Below are 21,452 nucleotides of genomic sequence, written 5' to 3'. Positions count from 1 at the left end.
CTTGGAGGCATCTGGGTCTAGTTTGAGGGGTTTTGTTTCTGTGTGTGGGTAGAGGCCGGGGGAGGGGGGGGGCTGTGGGAGTTATTTATTTATTTGATTTTGTGAATCGGAGTTGTAAAAGCCATCTGAAATATTCATGCAGAATTGTCTGAGAAGCCCGTTTCTGTTTTATTTACTGCACAGTGGAACAGCCACAGCGGATTAGTTCTACAATACCCGTAACAAAAGCCCAACAGCTGATGCATGTGATGTTAGGAGGTGACAAAACAGTTAAAGTATGCTGCTGGCTACAGGCAAGCAGTCAGCAGATGCAGACAAAAGGGTTTGTGACAAGAATAACTCTCTCTCCAAGGCGAGCAGTGAAGAGTATCCAAAATACCAGTACCCTTTTCTCCTTGACATTGTCTTCTACAGTCAGCATTTTAGTGCCCTTTTATAGTATTTTTTTATGGAGGAGAGAGAAGAAGGAAAAGCCCCCGCACAAACTAATTCACCAAAATACTGGCCAAGATTTTACCTTTCCATCAGTTATCCACTTCTGCCCGTAGGTGTGTCTCCTTTTCCCTTTCACCCATTGAAGGTTGAACAAAATAGTAGATGAACAGAAAGAAGATGATCTCCCTTGATAAGATTGTAAGCTACTGATTGATAAGCTTGATAAGCCCTCGGGAGCCTTTGGCCCTGGGGGAAAGGCTAGAGAGAGAGGTCTACGCCTGGTTTATTTTCTGTCCGTTTCAGCAAAGATCATTTCACTGATGAAATTAGGCCAGTGGACCAATTTTTAAAGGGGAGGGAGGAAGGCAAGGTATCCACGGGGAGCTGTGCAAGGGGCAAGGTTTAGGTCCCCGCGAGACACCGATGGATGAGTCTCTGGATGTTTCAGAGGTGTGAAAAATCAGCTTCTCTGTCTCCAGAAAATAGGAGAGGCTGTCTTCTTTTTAACCTTTGTAATTCCCCTTCTATTCTCTGTGACATTCATTCAGCTGCCAAGAGCGTTTGGCAAGGTTTGGGCCAGCGAGCACACTTCCAGTGACCGCTAACCTTGGTATGTCCTGACACTTATGATGAGTGTCTGCAGGACACAGAAGGCAGGCAGCCTGCTATGTCAGGCTTTTATTATGTACTGCAGAGGCTAGGGACAGTCAGTTTAATAAAACAAATCATCCTTGAAGGTAAAGCAACTGGGAAGAGGAGGAGGAAGACGGGGGAAAATGCATCTTTGCCATTCACTCTGATTAAAAAAAAAAAAAAAAAAAAAAAAAAGAACAGCAAAACAACCACCCACCCAACACACCGTGTGTGTGTGTGTGTGTGTGTGTGTGTGTGTGTGTGTGTGTGTGTGTGTGTGTGGGCTTGCAACCAAGCCACAGACAGCAGACTTGAAAATAGCCTCCCATGTTCCCCATTTCATCCAAGCCCCCAAGGCTCTCCTGTGCTCTAAGGAGACTTGAGTACAAACGATTGTGGGGAAATGGGTGGCTGCTGAGAGCCAAGCCCCAGGTACCTCCTCGTGGAAATATTCTCCTCCAAATCTCAAGGCAAGGAGAGGCAAGACCATTTGGGGTGAGGCTCCCATATCGGGAGGCCTTTTATCTAAGCAAAGTTTCCACTCTCCTCTCCTGAAGAACACTCAGCACCGCGGCTCCCACAATAGCTTCAGAGTTCCAGCCAGAGACTTTGGAAGCCCTTTGTTTTCCCCTGTGGCATGTCCAGAGGCATGGCCTTCCCTCCCCCTCCCAGCGGCCGGCATTGTCTTGCATTCCAGGGACTTGATTGACTGTTACCACCTGATGCTGAGGAGATACTCTAGGGTTCATTCTGCAGATTGCTGGGTTCTATTAAAAGAAACCTAGATAAGGGATTACTTGTCACTAAGGACGTTTCTGCAGATGTTTATTAGTGATTGGAAATCCATTAGGTGTGAAGAGGTACAGAAAAATACAGGCAACACCATTCGCATAAGCCTGAATTCTAAGACACCCTCTAAAAAACATCAGAGAGGACCCCCCCCCCCCATGACCCTGTTAAGTGGAGTTGGGGAGACTTTTCTGGCGGAGAGAGATATGGGTCTCTTTTTCATGGGTGATATGTCCACCTGTGGATGGAATTCCTTGGCATCCTCTCGGATGATCTGTTGCTACCCATCAATTTACCTCTCTGGAGCCTCCAAAAAAGGAGGAATTGCTCTGGTATTAGAGGATCTCATGATAACTTTTTCTTTTTCATACTTTCTTTTTTTCTTTTCTTTTTTTTTTTTTTTTTGTCTTTTTAGGGCCACACCCACAGCATAGGGAGGTTCCCAGGCTAGGGGTCTAATCAGAGCTACAGCTGCCGGCTTATGCCACAGCCACAGCAACACCAGATCTGAGCTGCGTCTGTGACCTACACCACAGCCCACAGCAACGCCGGATCTTTAACCCGCTGAGCGAGGCCTGGGGTTGAACCCGCAACCTCATGGTTCCTAGTCGGATGCGTTTCCGCTGCGCCAGGACGGGAACTCCTGATGATAACTTTCTTTTGTCTAGCCCAATCCTTGGCTTGAGTATTGCCTCAAAGGAAGCACGCAATTAGCAAACCATTTCATTGGTTCACAAAGAATTCATCCCTTCCCAAACATACACCACTAACCAGAGTCTCCTTCTGAGAATCATTCGTGTCATTCCCACTTATTTTGAAGTTACTGGCTCTTCTGGGGTTTTTGAAAATCACAAATCCACAGACTGTCAAGGTTTTGACGCCTCATCTAAGTAGGAATTACTGAAAATGCATTAAGCCAGCGTGGCTTAGTGGAAAAACACCTGAAAGGCTACTTCCCATCCATCTCCATTTCATAATTTCTTTATCTCATAGAATCTCAGGTTCTTCATCTATAAAATGAGTCCTGAGATCTAGTTCAACTCTTTAAATTCTCTCTCTCCTTTTTTAATCATTACTTTAAAATTACCTTTTTTTGGAGTTCTGTGGCACAGCAGGTTAAGGATCCAGCCTTATCACTGCAGTGGCTCTGGTCACTGCTGTGGTGTGGATTTGATCCCCGGCCTGGGAACTGCCACATGGCTTGGGCACGGCCAAAAATAAAATAGAATTCCTTTTTAAAAAAGTATTTAGGGCAATGTGGAACAAAACCGAAGACAGGGTCTCATGAGCTATTTATCAAAGATGATGCAAAAGAATTCTGTTAAAGATTTTGAGGGATACACAGAATTGAAACAGGACTTTTCTTCTAAAGACATCTTATGATGAATTCACTACTATTAGATATAAGTAAGTGAAAAGTTAAATAACATCAAGTCACAAATGCAAGAAATCTTAAAGGACAGCCCAAGATTACTGTCAAAAGAAACAAATGTTTAGAAGAGGACAAACCCCAGTAAAGACAACTGATCAGCATGGCGAATGATAAGAATAACGGGGTGAAGGCAGCACCCCCCCTCAAAGAAATAGCCTTGATTTGTTCTCAGGCAAACCCAAGAACTACACTTCCCTCCCTGCACAAGTGCCGATGCTGTTCTAGAAGCTTCTCCTTCCTCTGGCTGTCTTGAACAACACCCCTGCTCCCTTGGCCCCTGGGTCCCCAGATCTCCTAGGGGGTCCTTGGAATGGGAGGGGTGCTGGCCTTCTCTGACTTCATCTCAGCAGCTGCCCTGCTCCCGTCCCCTGCAGCTCTCTGCCACGCCATGCCACATCCCTGAGCATTCGAGGAACATAGGTCTCCTTCATGGATCTCTTGCCCATGGCCAGGAAAACCACACTTCTCGAAATGTTGATTTTAATAAATGCCGATGATTATGTTTCTGTAGCATTTGGCTAACAGCTCCCAAACCAAGTAGTTAGAGTGGGTAGTTGCACTGCCTAACTGTTCTCCAGCCAGAATCCCTCTCTCAATAATGCCCGTTTGATAAAGTGTGAAGGACCGGCTTTGGGGAAGAGGGAAGAGTACTCGAAAAGGCTGCGTAATGGCTTTGTGTGTCGAATAAGGCGAGCGGGAGGGCTGATGGTTCCTCCAGGCCCTTTCTGTCCCACAAATACTCATGTCTATGCAGGAGATTGGGAGAAAATCATCAAAGTCCAGGAGAGAAGGTAGATGAATTCTCGGCAGGGAACGACCATGGGGATGTGCGAGTTGGCACATTCGTGGGGAACAAGGTGTTGCTTCCATGATTTTCCAGGTGGTGTTCGGAACTTTGTCCTAAGAAGTTAGCCAATATGTATGTTTTGAGGAGGGGCTATCCAAAATTTGCACCTTTTCTAGATTCTGGTTGACCCCAGAGGGGGGCCCCCCCTTTTGTTCCTGGGGTTTCTTTTAAAGGACAGGTGACTTGTCATGAGAAGCACTGAATTTCTCACTCCAACTCCACATGTGTAAGGCAGGGATGTCGGATGATCATTTCATGTTTTTTTCTTAGCAGTTACCGTCATTATAAAATGTTCCACTGCACAGATTGAGAAAAGAGGGGGAGCCAGGGATCAAATATGTTCAGAGGGACAGTCCCTCCCTTTTACTTTGGTAAATGGCACATCTGAACTGAGACAAAAATCTTTTGCCTCCTGTATATGTGTAGACAGATCTCTCTACACATACAGCTGCAGTGCATTCACTTCTTATGTCTGCACTTACTATAAAAATAAAACATTGTTACTGTATAAGGACCCCCAGTAGAAGAAATCTACAGAGTGTCGGTATCTACTTGGACAGTTACGAGTCCATAGAATGATTTGGTGAATCTCTTATCTTGTTGTGGGGAAAGACAGACCATGCTTTACCAGATAACTTACAAAGAAGGCTAAATATGTACATCAAGAGCTATTCCTCTTCCTAGACAAGAGGTCAGACTATTAAATAAACAACGACTAATAGACAATTAATAAGCACACACCACGCACTCACACATAGATTAATCACTATGGAAGATAAGGATTGACCAAGAGGATTCTGAAAAGAATAGTTGGAGAATGTTTATCGTGGAATCCCATGACCGAACAAGTGAGCCTCAATTTTCTCACTGTAAAATGGGGTTAATAATCACAGAGTTGTGGGGGAACTGAATGGCATAATTCACCTTCAGGACCTAACACAGTGCCTGACCCAGAAGAAGCACTCCAAAAATGTTGGGGTTTATTGTTATTATCAGCTAAGTAAGTCATTCTCTGGTGGAGCAATTCTAATCTCAAGGCAAAGCAGCTTCCGATGTAGGATTTTAGGACTGCGTACACATTTTGGATCTTGGGTTTTGGCATTGAGGTCATCCTCTTACTCTTTTTGTTGTAGAGAGAGTAACGCATACCTTGGAGATAGTGCAGGGCCCTGTCCAGACCACCGCAATAAAGCGATTGTCGCAAGAAAGCCAGTCCCATGAATTTTTTTCCCTGTGCATATAAAAGTTACATCAACACCAGCCTGTAGCCTATAAAGTGCAATAGATTATGTCCAAAAAGAAAGTGCATCCCTTAATTCAAAAACACTCAATTGCTAAAAATGCTAAACATCATCTGAGCCTTCAGTGAGCTCAGATCCTTTCACAAGAGTAATATCAGAGGTCACTGATCACAGATCACCATAACAAATCTAACAGTAGTGAAAAAGTCTGAAATATTGGGATTACCAAAATGTGACACCGAGACACGAAGTGAGCTAACACTGTTGGGAAAATGGCACCGATAGACTTGCTCCGCAAACGCACAGTTGCCACAAACCTGCAGTTTGCAGAAAACACAGCACCTACGAAGCACAGTGAAGCAAGCAGCACAGTGAAATGAGGTCTGCCTGCACTTTATTCTTTTTTTTTTTTTTTTTTTTTTTTTTTTTGTCTTTTGTCTTTTTCAGGGCCGCACCTGCAGCATATGGAGGTTCCCAGGCTAGGGGTCCAATCAGAGCTACAGCCACCAGCCTACACCACAGCCACAGCAATGCTGGATCTGAGCCACATCTTCAACCTACACCACAGCTCATGACCAGGCTGGATCCTTAACCCACTGAGCAAGGCCAGGGATCAAACCCGCAACCTCATGGTTCCTAGTTGGATTCATATCTGCTGCACCACTACAGGAACTCCTGCCTGCAATTTATAGTGTAAATTACATTGATACACAATTTAGTATTTGAGTCAACAGCCATCTGATAGAAGCAGGAAACAGACTTTGATTTTCTTCACCTACGGTGAGAGTTTTTTTTTTTTATTTTTCGTATCAAAGGCTACTTCTTAGTCTACTTTTGAGAACACATTTTGTTTTCATAATGGAAATATGATTCCGATTCTGAACGATCAGGTGGAGACTTGCTTCTGAAATATACCAATTGGATGAATTGAGAAGTTCCAACTTTTTTATCCAAATGTGCACAGTGGAATCCCAGTTTTTCAGAAGGTCTGCATGTATCCTTTGCACGAGTCTTTTTCTAAAACTCTCCAAAGCTGTCAACCCCACATTACAATGCTGCTATATATAACAACTTTACATAAGAGAATAGAGGCCGGCCATTTTTAGCAAATGCAGGTGCCATGTAAGCCCCTTTCTGAAAGAAAGAACTTAGCTCAATTTCCTTTGAAGAACTGGAGACTTGAAACTGAAAACTTTATTAATGCCATTGTCTCCTTGTATCAGCAGGTTCCAGAGAGATTCCTGGAAGTTGCGCAGATCACATTACGGGAGTTTTTCAATGCCATTATCGCAGGCAAAGATGTTGATCCTTCCTGGAAGAAGGCCATATACAAGGTCATCTGCAAGCTGGATAGTGAAGTCCCTGAGATTTTCAAATCCCCAAACTGCCTACAAGAGCTGCTTCATGAGTAGAAATTTCAACAACTCTTTCGGAATGTACGAGTAGTCGCAGTCCCCTTTGGATGTCCAAGTTACACGTGTCTAGATTTTGAGTTCATGTATATGTGTATGGGAGGCATGGATATGTTCTGAAATCGGCTGGTAATTCCTCCTCATCTTCCTCTCACTTTCTTCCGTTTTCCATTGCAAGGGGATGGTTCTTTTCCTTCCGCCTTTAGTTTACTTTTGCCCAAGGCCCTTAACATGTGGAGACGTAAAATAGGGTTAAGTTTCAGGGAAAAAAGAATGTTGGCGTGTGTAACGTCGGTGTTCGCAAGGGAGGGCATTTGTTAAAGATGCTTTTGCTTGATTGATGGTTTATTGCAACTGGCGGTTGGTTGGCGGAGGGAGACCCGTGACACAGCAAGCAGCTCTGTCTTCAGTGATGTGTCTTTTATTTTCACGGCTAAGGAGATAGGAAAATGCAATGAAACCACGTGATAAACTGAAATGTTTGGTTTGAACTCAGTAAGTAGCTTTTTATCGTATGTTTAAAAATAATGCCAGTGGCAGATGAATAGTTCACTTTTCAAAAGTAGCCCAAAAGGCCAGATTTGAAAAAGAAACATCATCACTAACTGTCAAAAAGCCTTTCCTAAGAGAAATGGCCAACACCCCAAACTAGGATTGGTATCTTATGGAGGCAAAGCAATTCGGTACAAAACTGACTCTTTCAAGATGAGACTAGAAACTCGCGTGATTTCTAGTCGCCTCTCGAAATTCTGCAACAGGCTCTTCTTGCTAATAAGTGAGTGGATATCATTCTTCATAGAGAAAAACCCCTATAACGTGTTATTTTCTATTTATCTTGCTTCAGATATGAAAAGGCACATAAGTTTCAAATTTATTCTTTGCTCCACTCTGTTTATATGCTTTAAAAGAGCAATTATTTGTTGAATATTTAACACTTTTTTTTTTTTTGGTCAAAAAAAAAAAAAAAAAAAGAAAAGCCAAAACACTATTGTCTGAACACCTTTCTATGGTAAGGGATAAAGGGCATCCCAGCCTGACCATAAAATTCCTGCCTACACTAGAAGTTTGTTGACAGCTGCTAGTTGACTTGATCTTCCCCTCCCTAGAGGAGTTGGTAAGAGAATGACTTATTTTCATATACATTTCCACACTACCCTGATGGATGGTCAAAGTGGTGACAGTCGATTAAGTGTTTCTTCATTTTAGGTACAGCGTTTTAAGGCAATTGATAAAGTCTCTTCTAATTCAGAAGCTAGTATTGACCAAAACCTGAGAAGCTTGTAGAGAATAGGAGAGTTTGGGAGTTTACCCAAAAGACACAATTTCAGCACACATAAGAAAGCTAGCTGCTATTTCATGCTTTCTTCAATGGTTCTCCTCTTTTTTCTTTTTCTTTCTTTTTTTTTTTTTTCTTCCAGTTTTTCAAAGATGTTCCAACGTTCCCATACTTGCTTTTTAAGAGCCTTTGGGCATTCACATTTGTTTTTGGTAGCTGGGTTTTGTGTGCAGATGCAGTAAGAATTCCTTTTTCATTCTAATAGTGTTTTCCAGAACCCTCCCTCCCCTTAGGTAACTTGATCTACATCTCCAGTGACACGGTAACAAACCTGGTATTTTAGATCACATACAACATAAATACCATTTTTCCCCCTGATTTTTATAAAAATTGCATTTGACTTTGGAGAATGCAGGTTGACCCATGTGACTGACTAGCTGACCCAATGGCTGTAATTTGACATCATTTATAAATTCTGCTGATGGACAGGAATGTATGAAGGCAATTATTGTCAGCACAAAGCCTTAAAACCTGCTGACTTTAAATGAAACGGCGTAGTCCTGTGATGCCTGCATCATTCAGGAGACACAGCCTCTCGCAATGTGGGCAGATCTCAGAAGCACAGGCTGGAACACCCCCTGGCTTCACCCAACACATCACCCAGCTTGCACTCTCAGCATACACAGAGCTATCAGATCCAATATGTTCTTGTTCCGGCTTGCTTGGGGAAAAAAAAAAAAAAAAAAAGGTTTGGATAATCATCCCATTGGAATAAAATGCAAACCAAAAAATCCAATCAGCACAAAGTAGAGAAGCAATCTCAACTTGTGGTCACACTCTTTTCACCTTGTTTCATGCCCAGGAGTATGGCATCCATTGTCCGCATCAGTATACGACTGGGTCTTTGCTGTTCCGTGTAATTCATATCACCGTTGTGTTGCCATTCGCAAGGTAACAGGCCAAACTGTTGTGTATTTACCTATATAGACAGATTGCTAGTATCTTCTTGATCTGGGGCAAATTCAGCATTGATTAGTTTTAGTCTCCCCTGCCTTTCTAATTTAAATAGACAAATTAAGCAAAAGTGTGTGTTCACAACCAAATGTTGATGCACTAATCTACGTTAATATCCTCTCAGTGTTCACCGAGGCATAGAAATGATTTCAGAGTAGAAATTACAGCATGAGGATCAGCTCACCTTGTTGTCCTGGAAATAGAACTCAATCACTTTGCGTTCAGGAATTTTTTTTTTTTTTTTTTTTCTCTTTTACAACCGTAAAATCTTGTGCCTCCCGGAGCATTGGAAAATGACAAAAGCCTGTCTCTCAAAACTCCTCTTTAACCAGGTTTTTTTAAAAGAAAAAAATCACCGTCTTTCAAATCTTAGCTCAACTCTCACCAAGTAAAAATTGGCTGCTTAGGAGCAAGTTCACTTTCCGAGGTGGGAGGGTGAAGGACGAGGGGCAGTTTACAAAGGGAAACAAAGTCTAAAGTCCTTGTTGAAATACCGCATTTCCACTTATTTTCTGCTAACCCTAAATTATTTTTGCATCTACACTTGAGGTTATAGTCTGTGCCTAGACCTAAATGCACCAGCGGGGGGATTTTTAAAAATCCTTCAAAATACCAGTTTTTTCCCACCAGTACAATTGTTCTTGTGCCTTCTGTGGCTTTCAATTTCATCTTTTTGACTTTATTTCCAATTACTACAGCTGCAATAAACACTAGATTTTTTTTCTGGCTGTTTGACATAACGTTGATAGCTATGCATATTTTGTGTCTTTTTAAAACAAAGCGGGAGAATACGTTTTTGAAGAAGAGAATTTTTAGAACAGTTTGATACCGCAAATTATTTTTTCCTCAATTGTTTGAGCAGCATTCGAGTTTTGAAAATTCTTGTAGAAGCCAATTTTTTGTAACTGTGGTGCAAATCTTGTGTTTTCTTAGCCTAATGAAAAGTAGTATAGAAGCAATATTTCATACCATGTGCTATATATGTGTGTGCAGATGTGTGAACATAAAAACACATACACACATATACACACATGTAAAAATATACATATATATCTGCGTGTGAAGTGGAAAGCTTACCTTTTCCTATCTAGATTTAAGGACCTATTTTAGACATTTGTTATGTTTTGTGAAAAGAATGTTCTATTTGCAACAACAAAACATTTAATTCTTACTGTATCTCTGGCTGTTTAATGAGGACGTTTCACATTAAATGGTAAAACAACGTGGAAGATGGTAGAATGTAGTCATTATTTAAGGAAATGTTCACCCACATATTTCTGAAGTTTGCTTTGTGCCTCCAAGTATTATTTAATTAAAGTGTTTTATGTTTGCAGAATCTTTGTTGCTGTGCTAAGGATGTGGGTGAATATCATTTTTTAAAATTTTAAAAACAACAAAAAAAAAATAGCAAAACGAAAACACTAAACCAAGAGGGGAACTTTTATAAAGCAATGTAAATATTTAACCCCATGGCTGTTGTTACGTAAGACATGAGATTTTAATAAATAACTACATTCTCACAACATCTGTTGAATTTTTTAGGAACACTTCGGTGACTGTATAGACAGTTGAAAGCATTCTTGAAAATCCTGCTCTCTACTTTTAAAAGATAACAGTCTCTTTCATCAGATGTCAAGGGCAAGAGTAATGCAGTTTCTGTAAATTTATGAAATTTCTTTTCTGTGTACATGAAGGCATTTAGTATGTAAACCCTCTCCCCACCCCCCACACCCGTGCATACACATACAGGTTAATAGTAAGTCATAAAGCTAAAGATTTAGGGGGCTTTACAAATAGGATGTCCCCCAGAAGCAATCATAAATTCATCAGAGACAACGTAGTTTACAGACTCCCTGGAAAGAAGCAGTGTACATGTGAGAACAGAGCAGAATCTCTTTGCCATGTATATTATAGAATCTTCATTGGTGTGAATAGTACAAATGTTTCGTTCTGGTACAAACTCTGTGTTTGCAAATGACAAGAAACATTGTTTTCAAAAAGCTCCCCTTAAAGAACGTAACTGGTTTATATGAGTAAGCAGTTACTGTATTGCACTTACATGTGACGTTGAAGGAAATGCAGTTTTGTCTTCTGTAGATCTGTTGGTTGTAAACCATCTCTAAGTCTAAAGCTAAAATGCTCGTTCTTCAGAGCTGGGATCAAAACTGGTATTTAACCTTTGCATCTTCTTATAGTCATCCTTCTAAGAATATAACAGAAGCTGGAAGCATCTGGACTTTGAGTCTTTTCAACTGAGCCCTCTCTCAAATCTAACACCCCCAGTCATGCCCAAACAGGAGCAGAGAAGGCAAACAGACTGGCCCTCTTTTGTGAAAATGGATTCATTCCTTATTTTTAAAATATTTGAATCCTCTCCCTAGGGGGGAAAAAGCATTTTAAAATTGTATATTACCACTTCGATATGAGCATTGGAAAAGCAAATATATTTGGGATTGGTCTCAGCGATACCTAGAAGAATCAAAGGTCATGGCTTCTCCCAATATTGTCCCAGCCATTTCTCATCTGTATATAGTATAAACCGTGACAAAACACTGCCTTTATATTATTTAGCAATATGTTGTAAATAGCATTATTAAGCTTTTTTTTTTGTAATAAAGACCCTTTGATTTGAATATAGTACAATAACTGAACTGATAAAGTCAATTTTTGATTTTTTTTAGCTAGAGGCAATTTCAATTGTGGATTTTTGTTGTTGTCTATTGTTCTGAAGACTTTGCATAATTTATTGGTTTAATTTATCCTAATTTATTTGATGAAGGTGTACAATTTTGTATTACCAAGGATGTACTGTAATATTAATTGATATGATAAAAAAAATGAGACTCCCTGTCCATATTAAAAAGTAAATAAAAAGGTGCAGTAGACAATTGATTTTAAAGTTAAAGTAAAAAATTTAGTTTGGCAGCTACTAAATTTTAAAACAGGAAAAAAAAGTTGTTGGGGGGGAGGGGGGGACGGGGGTTTTACTTTGTGTGTTTAAGCTTTTGTATACTCTCCAAACTTTTACCTTTTGCTTTGTACCACTTAAAGGATACAGTAGTCCAACTGCCTTGTGTGCCTTCCATCTTCTCTTAAACTGAATGTATGTGCAGTATATATGCAAGCTTGTGCAAAATAAAATATACATTACAAGCTCAGTGCCGTTTGATTTTTTTTAAAAACACGTGACATTCAGTTTTGGGGCCTCTGTCCAACTGTAGGACAGCAGGCTAGTTGTGACCGTAGTACCAGTTATGGAGTTGCCCTTTTATTACGATTTTTCATGCTGCAGACCTGACATGGACACATGCAGCTCCTAGAAATGATCTTTGTGTCTTCCGACATTTATACTAATTGGCTCGCTCGCTTTCTGAAGCCTCTTCGCACAGATTTCACTTTAGCCCTCCACATTTAAAAACGACAAACATTTTTGGCTCAAAATGATATCGTGAGCTCAATTCAGCTCAATTGCGAATGTCTAATGATTCACTGATTCGAAGAACAAGAAAAGATGTTCCCCCAGAGTCACAGGATGGCAAGTATATTACTTAAAATCTGGGGAGTGAGAGCTTGTATTGTTTCTACGCTGGCTGAACGCCGAACCAAGTACTCGTGTAAATTCAAAACCTCTCTACAATGTACCCTTAGACATGATCGGCGGCAGGTTTCATACTAAGAACATTGGGTGGGTGGCTTGTGCAAATGTCCTTCATCTCTTTTGCTTTGGTTTAAAGTCATGTCTCCTTGATCCTCAAATCAGGAACACGAAGAATCAGCAGAAATCACTTGCCTACTTGCAGTGGACCTGCTAAAGGTCACTCACAGTTGCACCTCCCTTTCCCTCCACCCTATGATTGAGTCTTCATCTTCTTTTGCTTTCTCTTCAATGATGAAAGCTTTATATTTGAACCCTGTTGTCATGAGGGTGCTTAGAATCAATGCATTCTCAAAACTATTAAATGATAACAGTATTTTTCCGCTCTCAGCTCTTTTTCTATGCATGGCACAAATTTAAATTCCAGCCTTCCTAACTAAATTGTGCCAAAGAGCATGCCTTTGTCCCTCTATGCCAAATTTTTTATCCCCTGCTTAGAGGAAAAAAAAGGAATCCCCCCCACCCCCATTCCCTTCTAACTGCTCTTGAAAGAGAGAGGGCATTTGCACTAATGTCATCGCTTCCATCTTCTTGTAGTTCCTTGTACCGATTTGCTTTAAATCAGATTGGATAATCCGGGCAGCGACTAAGTCTCTAAGAAGTTGCAGCAAGTGGTGATGTTTTTTGATAGGAGGTTTAATTAAAATATAGCTTCAGCATTCCCTGGTGGCTCAGCAGGTTAAGGATCCAGCATTGTCACTGCTGTGACACAGGTTTCATCCCTGAGGGAACTTCCACATGCTGTGGGTATGGCAAAAAAAAATAATAATAATTAATTAAAATACAGCTTCGGGAGTTCCCATCGTGGCTCAGCAGTTAACGATCCCGACTAGGATCCACAAGGAGGCAGGTCCGATTCCTGGCCTCGTTCAGTGGGTTAAGGTTTCGGCATTGCCATGAACTGTGGTGTAGGTCGCATACACGGCTTGGATCTGGCATTGCTGCAGCTGTGGCTGCAGTGTAGGCCAGCAGCTGTAGCTCCAATTGGATCCCTGGACTGGGAACTTCCATATGCTGGGAGTGCAGCCCTAAAAAGCAAAAAAACCCAGCTTCAAATCATTGCTTTTATGTCTCTGACAGCAATGGTCTAGATTAGTGTGTATCACCACTCTCGATATTGATCTGAATCCTGACCGCAAACCTCATTCCACCTACATCTGTCTCAATGCCTGCCACTGCCCATGTTATACTGTAAAGCTTCCCCAACTTGTAGTAAAGAAAAGGATGGTTTTACTCATTGTATCTCCATCTATCATCATACATGATTTACAAGTTTTTCTTAAAGACTAACAGCTAAAAATCCCCACATCCTTGCAGTTAATTTACTCACCCATGCTGAGGTGAGGAATAGATGTCCCTGAATACAAGTTATAAGAAAACATCAAATATTTGCCATGCGTCGCCAGGTTCTGGGGGTCTCTGAACACTTCTGAAGGCATAAAATACAAGGGAAGTGTCTCTAAAGGAAAAGAGCTGATACGATTTTAGAAAGAGCCGGTGTGCTATCCAAGCAAAATTGTGAACTATTTCTAAAGAAATAAAAGGTGGGAGTTCCCATGTGGTGCAGTGCTAACGAACCCCACTAGTATCCATGAGGATGCAGGTTCGATCTCTGGCCTCATTCAGTGGGTGAAGCATGTGGCGTTGCCATGAGCTGTGGTGTAGGTCTCAGACGCTGCTCAGATCCTGCGTTGCTGTGGCTGTGGTGTAGGCTGGCAGCTGCAGCTCCGATTTAACCCCTAGCCTGGGAACCTCCATGTGCTGCAGGTGCAGCGCCCCCCACAAAAGACAAAAAGCCCAAAGAAATAAAAGACGCACACCAGCTATATCAGCCTTTGGAGGAAGGGTCCAGACACCGGAGTTCAAAATCTAAAGGGTGACCTTTCTACCTAAAGGAAAGACAGAGAGCCCTACTTGGGGTGTTGGAGACCTTCCTCTAAACAATTCATTTCTAAAAGTCTTTGCGAAGCTTCCCTGGGAAACCTGGGCACAACACTTAACCTCTGAGTGTCCATAAGAGTCAAAAGAATTACAACAGTCTGAACGCATCCGTGCAGCCACCATGCTGACCTTCTCCAGAGGGTTCCTACATGCCAAGAGAAAAAAGAAAAAAGCTAACATGTTTCTCTTTCCCCTAAGAAAGGCAGTTTAAATTGCAGGGCAAGACAAAGGCAAAATTCTGAAGTTGGCCGAGTGTGACTTTGGGTCTTTCTCTCCCCGTTCAGGATCCAGTCTCCCTTCATGAGGTGCCTCTGCCCATCGCCAAGCATCTAGTGCTTCCACGTGGCCCCAGGCCTCCCTGTCTGTTCATAAAGTTAACGTGAAGCTATCCCTGGCTTGGTATATTTCTCATCCAGTGGTATATGCATAAATATATATGCACAGGAATACACTTTACATATTAGGTCCAAGTTCACCTGAGGGATGAGGGGCTGGAGGCCTTCCCCACTGATCACAAGGCCAGGACTTTTGAGCGGTGTCACTCACGGATACACCTTGCCTAAACTCAGTATCATCTTCAGAGCATCCTTCCTTCTCTCTCCAGGGCTTGTTTCCTGCCCATGATCATAGACCCCTTCCAAATGTCTCCCAAGTCACTCAGAGGGAGGACCCCTTCTCCACTGGACATGGCTTTGTTTTTCTGGTAACCGAGGAAAATAATTAGTGCTGAAGAAATTGTAGAGAAAATCTACCTCAGGGATTTTTACTCCTGAGATTCTTACCTTGCGGGGGGGCGGGGGGAACCAGATGGGGACCTCTTCTTGTAGCCAAAGAAGCTTCATCTTTATATTGGGGTACAATCAAAAGGGGATTCTCTGCTTAGAACAACAACGATCTCATCAGATATGATAGAGCAGATCTCTAAGCACAAAGGTGAGTGTTAAATTCCATAAGTAAGTTCTGCGGGAGCTTCACTTAAAGGCGTTCTCTGCCGAATAACCACACAACACTCACTGGCTAGAGGAAGAGGTCTTCGAGGATGAATGTGAAAATTAAAATAAAAAAGTTGCTTTTGTGACTTCTCTCAAACCATCAAAAAAAAAAAGAAGAAGAAGATTATTTTTCTACCATAGAAACAGCACAGAGCCTGCCTGGCCCGTGGGTTTGTGCCGAATCACTATTAGTTCCCTTTCTTCTCCCTCAGCTGGTGGCTTTTGTCATCTTGCCATATTGTTTAAAATTGTGATCTCAGAACTACACCCAGACCCATGGCAGCCTCCCAGGACATTCAAATTTTGAAGAACACAGAAGTTCTCCAGGAACTGAAAGTTTCTTCCCATGTCTGCTATTTCCTTGGCCCTTGCCCTCAGCCTCAGGTCTATAGCAGCTGTGGCCACACCTCCAGCCAGTCATGCTTGGGAAGGCCCCAGAATAGGAGTAGAGCAGCTTCGAAAGATTAAGGCGCCATAACAGGCTGAAACAATCGCTCTACCCTGGCAAAGGGGAGGGGATTATTTGCAAAGCCCCCTGCTGAGTGGCCCAGGTGCTAGCTAGACAGGCTCAGGAGATAGTTTGGCAGCGACCCTGGAAAAAATGCCTATGTCTCTGCAAATAAATCTGCCGGTGGAGAAAGCACTGGGTTTTCCCCAGTGCTTGTGCAAATAGTACTCTGTGCTTTGCTGGTATTGGAAATTCCTTGGTGTGAGTAGCCCCAGACCATGAAAATTGGAGCTATGGATTTTTTGTCATGGTTGTTACCCTTGACCTGTTGGGAAATAATTTCAAAAATCAATGGACCTATTTCCAATTATTCACAACGGGAAAAGTGCTGGTAACCAGAAGAAGTGTTTTCTCTAAATCCTTGTTCATAACCCAGTAGCTGACAATGACGTTGAGCAAGAGAGTCTTGAAGTCTGACACAGAGTAAGGTTCATGAGCATGTGTCCATGCATCTGAGTGTAGGTATCTGCATTCTAGAAAAAATTATGAGGAACAGGTAGATTCCCATCTGAGGATGATTTATGGCTTTTCTCCATTCAGTACGAAGAATTTATTTATTTATTTATTTGTTTGTTTGTTTGTTTATTTATTTTTGTCTTTTTGCCTTTTCTAGGGCCGCTCCTGCGGTATATGGCGTTCCCAGGCTAAGGGTCTAATCTAATCAGAGCTGTAGCTGCCAGCCTACGCCACAGCCACAGCAATGCGGGATCCAAGCCACGTCTGCAACCTACACCACAGCTCCTGGCAATGCAGGATCCTTAACCCACTGAACAAGGTCAGGGATCGAACTCCCAACCTCATGGTTCCTAGTCGGATTCATTAACCTCTGAGCCACGACGGAACTCCAGTACCCAAGAATTTATAGAATCAACATTATGGCTAGATATGCAGGAAATCCCAGTGAACTGGATGCATTTTTAAGCAGAAAGAAGGTATTGAAATTTAGAAGTAGAAAATGTTAATAGAACCAAAGTCTTAAAAGAAATTGAAAATGTTCAAAAAATAAAACAAAACCAGGATCTCTTCTCCTTCTTCAAAGGCACTCAGCCTTCATGGTTTTATGGGTGAATTCTAGCAAATAGTTTAAAATATTGGATAAATCATTCAAACTACATATAGGTATATACACACACATATGTTTTTGGTTTTTGAAGCTCACATTTATTACAGTTGGAAAATCCTAAATAAAAATATAAGCCAATTCAATCCATTAGTACAATTAAAAAAAAAAGGCTATACTATAAACAAGCAGTGCTTATTAATTGTAGCAAACTAGGGTGAAGGAAGATCTGGACTCACTGCTTTTCTGGGTGAGAAGCAGGAAAAAGTTTATTTATACATTGGTTTGCTTTTTTCTACCTTCTAATGACAAGGGAAACAAATATCTTTTGAGACTGTCAGCTAACTCAATCACCACATGCTATTTATTGCCTCCTAATTTTTTCTTTTACTGGGGCCAAGTAGCCTTTGCTCTTTCAGCCGTTTCAATTTGCCAGGTTGCCTAATTCAGAGGCCATGTCTCATTCTAATATGTCTTTTTGGAATTCAGAGTCTTTAGGAAAAGTCAGATTCATCTAGTAGAGATTTAAGGATTTCCTTCAATAATTTCTTTTTTAAAAAAAGAGAAGACGGACAAGGAACAAGGACCTACTGTATAGCACAGGGAACTATACTCAATAATTTGTAATAACCTGTAAGGGAAAATAATCTAAAAAAGAATGGATACATGTATATGTATAGCTGATCCATCTTGCTATACACCTGAAACTAACACATTTTAAGTCAATTGTACTTCATAAAACTTTTTTTAAAAAGAAGAAGAAAAAGGAAAAGACATCAATTAAAGTAATATGCTAATTAAAGATAGGCTATTTATTTGACACAAAAGAAATTGTGACTTTTTCATTTTTGGGAATATTGACTTAAAATTAGAGCCTATGTTATAAGAGGAAAATATAAGGTACCAGGCTCTAAAGAAGTATTGACTTGGCCAGCACTGACCCCAGGCCACCTGGTGAAACTTATGAGAGGTGCCATTGCTTAGAACTTTGGAGAAGGACTTGGCAGTATCTTTTCTTTTATTTTTTTAATGTGCATGCTTTTGCCTCACCAATGCCCCATCTAGCTATCAACCTTATGGAGATAATTAGACACATAAGCAGACAGGAATCAGAGAGGCACATATCCAGCTAAGTTGAAATGTGTGGGGGTTTTTTGGTTTTGTTTTTTCTTCTATAACTCAGTCTCTACCTTAAGCTCCTTTTTTGTCTGATGGTAGAAAATAACCTTGTCACTTCTCAGATGTGCTCAACCTTTTCAGATGAAGTTCCATCACCTTCTGCTCCTTTCCCATGGGGTGGCATCTAAGCTTCTGGGTGTGAGCAAGGAGGCTTCTGGTTCTTGGCCGATGTTTAACAGTGCCAGGTCCTCTAGTCCTTGAGCCAGGAGTCCTGAGCCTCTAACGTGTCATCAGGGTAGGATGTCTTGTTTGCTAAAATGGCCATTATTTCTTTGGATTTCCGGCCTGCAGAGTTCACATCACTTTCCCTGAGGCATCCTGAGGCCTTCACTGGCTGACTTTCTTCCCCATTGTATTTCCTCCAGTGCTCTTGATACATGAATGGTGGACTCTTTTCACAAGCCACTCAGAGGTTTATGCCCTCTGTCCCTGGTGCTGTAAAGTCTGTACCCTACTGCAGCCACGTTACATTGGCCCAAGGCGTGTCTGCATGGCTACTATATTCTAGATGCCAGACACAGCATAGATACAAACCCCTTCTTCTATACTCCAAACGTACTTGGCGATTCCATCCCTGGCACCCAAAGCCCAGGCTCAGCCCAGGACAGAAAGGGCAGGGCCCCTTTGCAGGGAAAGAGTCTGATTAAGTCCCTCTTCTCTTTAGCATTTTGTCCCCTGGTCCAGGAAAACATCCAATCAGTGAAGGGTGGTCCAGGCCAGCTCCTCCTCTGTTGTCCCTCCATCCTTTGTCGAGGATGAAGCTTTACGCCTTGAGTGAAGGTGGTCCAGGCCAGCTCCTCCTCTGTTGTCCCTCTATCCTTTGTTGAGGATGAGGCTTTACGCCTTGATTCCTTTGGCTTAACTTGAAAAACTAAAAATACTCTTTTCTCTCACCAAAAACAGTCAGGCTGTGGCAAATGAAAAGCCTTGACTTTCAAGACTCTTGTCTTAACCCTGAGTCTTAAGACCCTGTTTAAAAATTCAAAAGTCACAGATATTGGTTTGAAGCTGGACAACCTCAGCCAACCTGTCTAAATTTTATGTGCCATGTTCAGGAATACGCACGCAGGATTGTCTGTTATAATGGAAAATGGGAGACAAATTAAATGTCCATCACAAGGCCAATTGTTCAATTGTGTTACTTTGTGCTTGTTTCCGGTGAATTAACTTGGGTAGAACTGACCCCAAGAATAACCATCTTCCTAATACGTCACCACAGCCACTCAAAAACTGCATCTGGCTTTTTCCAAAGTTTCCATTTGTGATTTCACTTTTAAGATTGATATTTTGATTCCATGGCCTATGGAATATTATGTATCCATTAGAAGTTTGTGGGTGAGCTACCGCTGTGTAGTGAAAAAGAGAATTATCCACAATATGTTGTTGAGTTTTTTCTTAATACACTGTATTGGCGTGTAGTTGACTTAGAAAGTTGTGTTAGTTTCAGGTGTACAGCAAAGTACATCCGTTATGCATATACACATCTCCATTCTCTTTCAGATTCTTTTCCCATATAGGTTATCACACAGTATTGAGTAGATTGCACTGTGTTATACAGTAGGTCCTAGTTACCTGCCTGTTTTATGTCCAGTGATGTGTCAATCCCAATCCCTTAATGTACCCTTCCTGCCCCATATTTCCCCTTTGGTAACTATAAATTTGGTTGCAAAACTTGGAGTCTGTTTCTGTTTTGTAAGTCTTATTGTACATTGTTTTGTTAAATTCCAGGTATTAGTGATCTGATCTCATATATTTGTCTTTCTCTGTCTTTGAGTTTTAACAGTAAATGTAGGAAAATGTTCATGTGACATGACCCCAGTCTGGCGGGGGATTTTTACGTTGCTATATCTTTCTTTGTATCTATACAGCTCACGCACGCTGGTGCAGAGGAGTGTACGCACACACACATACACACGCCACCATAGTAAATGCTACTTTTGAGGACGAGAAATAGACCAAGAAGCACTTAGATGAGGGGATAACTGTCACATTTATCTTACACATTTCTGTAGTGTGGATTTTTTTCAGTGATCAAGCACAACTTTTGTTTCTAAGAGGCATATATACGAGACAAAAGCACAGCGGGAAAGCATGCTTTTCCCTTCAGAGGGGAATCAAGGCCCTGCATCCCCCGGTCTTGCTTTGCTGTCCAGTGGGCAGCGTGCCCTGCCCAGCTCGCCTTAGCTGTTGGGGGCTCCTGAAGAAAGTAGGAGGCGTAGAGCCACCAGACAGGACCCGCATCTGTAGCCTGATCCATGACTTTTCAGGTTTTCAGTCTTTTTGATTCATCATTCGTTTTCATAAAATAACACCTACCTCTCAAACTGAGGAGCAAATGAGATGTACCGTGTGAAGTGCCTGATATAGAATGTGCCCCACTGGGAGTTCCCACTGTGTGCAGTAGGTTAAGGATCCAGTGTTGCTGCAGCTATGGGGTAGGTCGCAGTTATGGCTCCGATTCAATCCCTGGCCCAGGAAATTCCATATGCTGCAGGTGTGGCCATTGAACAAAACGAAACAAAACAAAACAAAACAAAACAAAAAAGAATGTGCTCCATGAACAGTAAGGGTTGGGGGGGGGGGGGTCAGGTAGAAAAATGTAGTGTCAGAATCCCGCTGTGGCTCAGCAGGTTACCAACCTCGCTAGTACCCATGAGGATGCGGGGGTTCCATCCCTGGCTTCACTCAGTAGGTTAAGGATCCGGCGTTGTTGTGAGCTGTAGTGTAGGTCACAGACATTGCTCGGATCCCATGTTATTGTGGCTGTGGTGTAGGCAGGCAGCTACAGCTCCAATTCAATCCCTAGCCTGGGAAACTTCCATATGCTGTGGCTGCGGCCCTAAAAAGACCAAAAAAAAAAGGAAGCAAGGCCAGAGTGGGGAACACCCCTTGTCCAAGGCCATACAAGTGGTCCCACTGGGACCAGCTTCAGTGGCCTGACCTGCAGACATGCGTCCTTTTCATTAGACCACGGTGCGGGCCGCAGGGAGGACAGTAGGAGGTCAGGCCCAGAGGGTCTCTGGGCCATCGTGCTCAGG

General features: G+C 42.0%; 1 protein-coding gene across 11 annotated transcripts in view; it reads left to right on the top strand.

Annotated features, from left to right (window-relative positions):
- The window catches only part of PROX1 (prospero homeobox 1), a 53,383-nt gene extending 41,146 nt beyond the window's left edge, over positions 1-12,237 (top strand). For 5 of the 11 annotated variants that reach the window (XM_005656757.4, XM_021101943.2, XM_084974039.1 and 2 more), the window contains one exon: positions 6,604-12,237. In XM_005656757.4, coding sequence (XP_005656814.1) covers positions 6,604-6,789 — 186 coding nt within the window. In that variant the 3' untranslated portion in view covers positions 6,790-12,237. 11 annotated transcript variants of the gene reach the window in all.
- The last annotated feature ends 9,215 nt before the right edge of the window (positions 12,238-21,452 follow it).

This window comes from Sus scrofa, chromosome 9 (assembly GCF_054392235.1).
Source record: "Sus scrofa isolate SSC_HxYL_T2T_F1_AM1 chromosome 9, Sscrofa_HxYL_maternal_Yorkshire_Landrace_v2.0, whole genome shotgun sequence".
In the NCBI taxonomy this organism is placed as follows: Eukaryota; Metazoa; Chordata; class Mammalia; order Artiodactyla; family Suidae; genus Sus; species Sus scrofa.
This window is presented reverse-complemented; position numbering and strand designations above follow the sequence as displayed.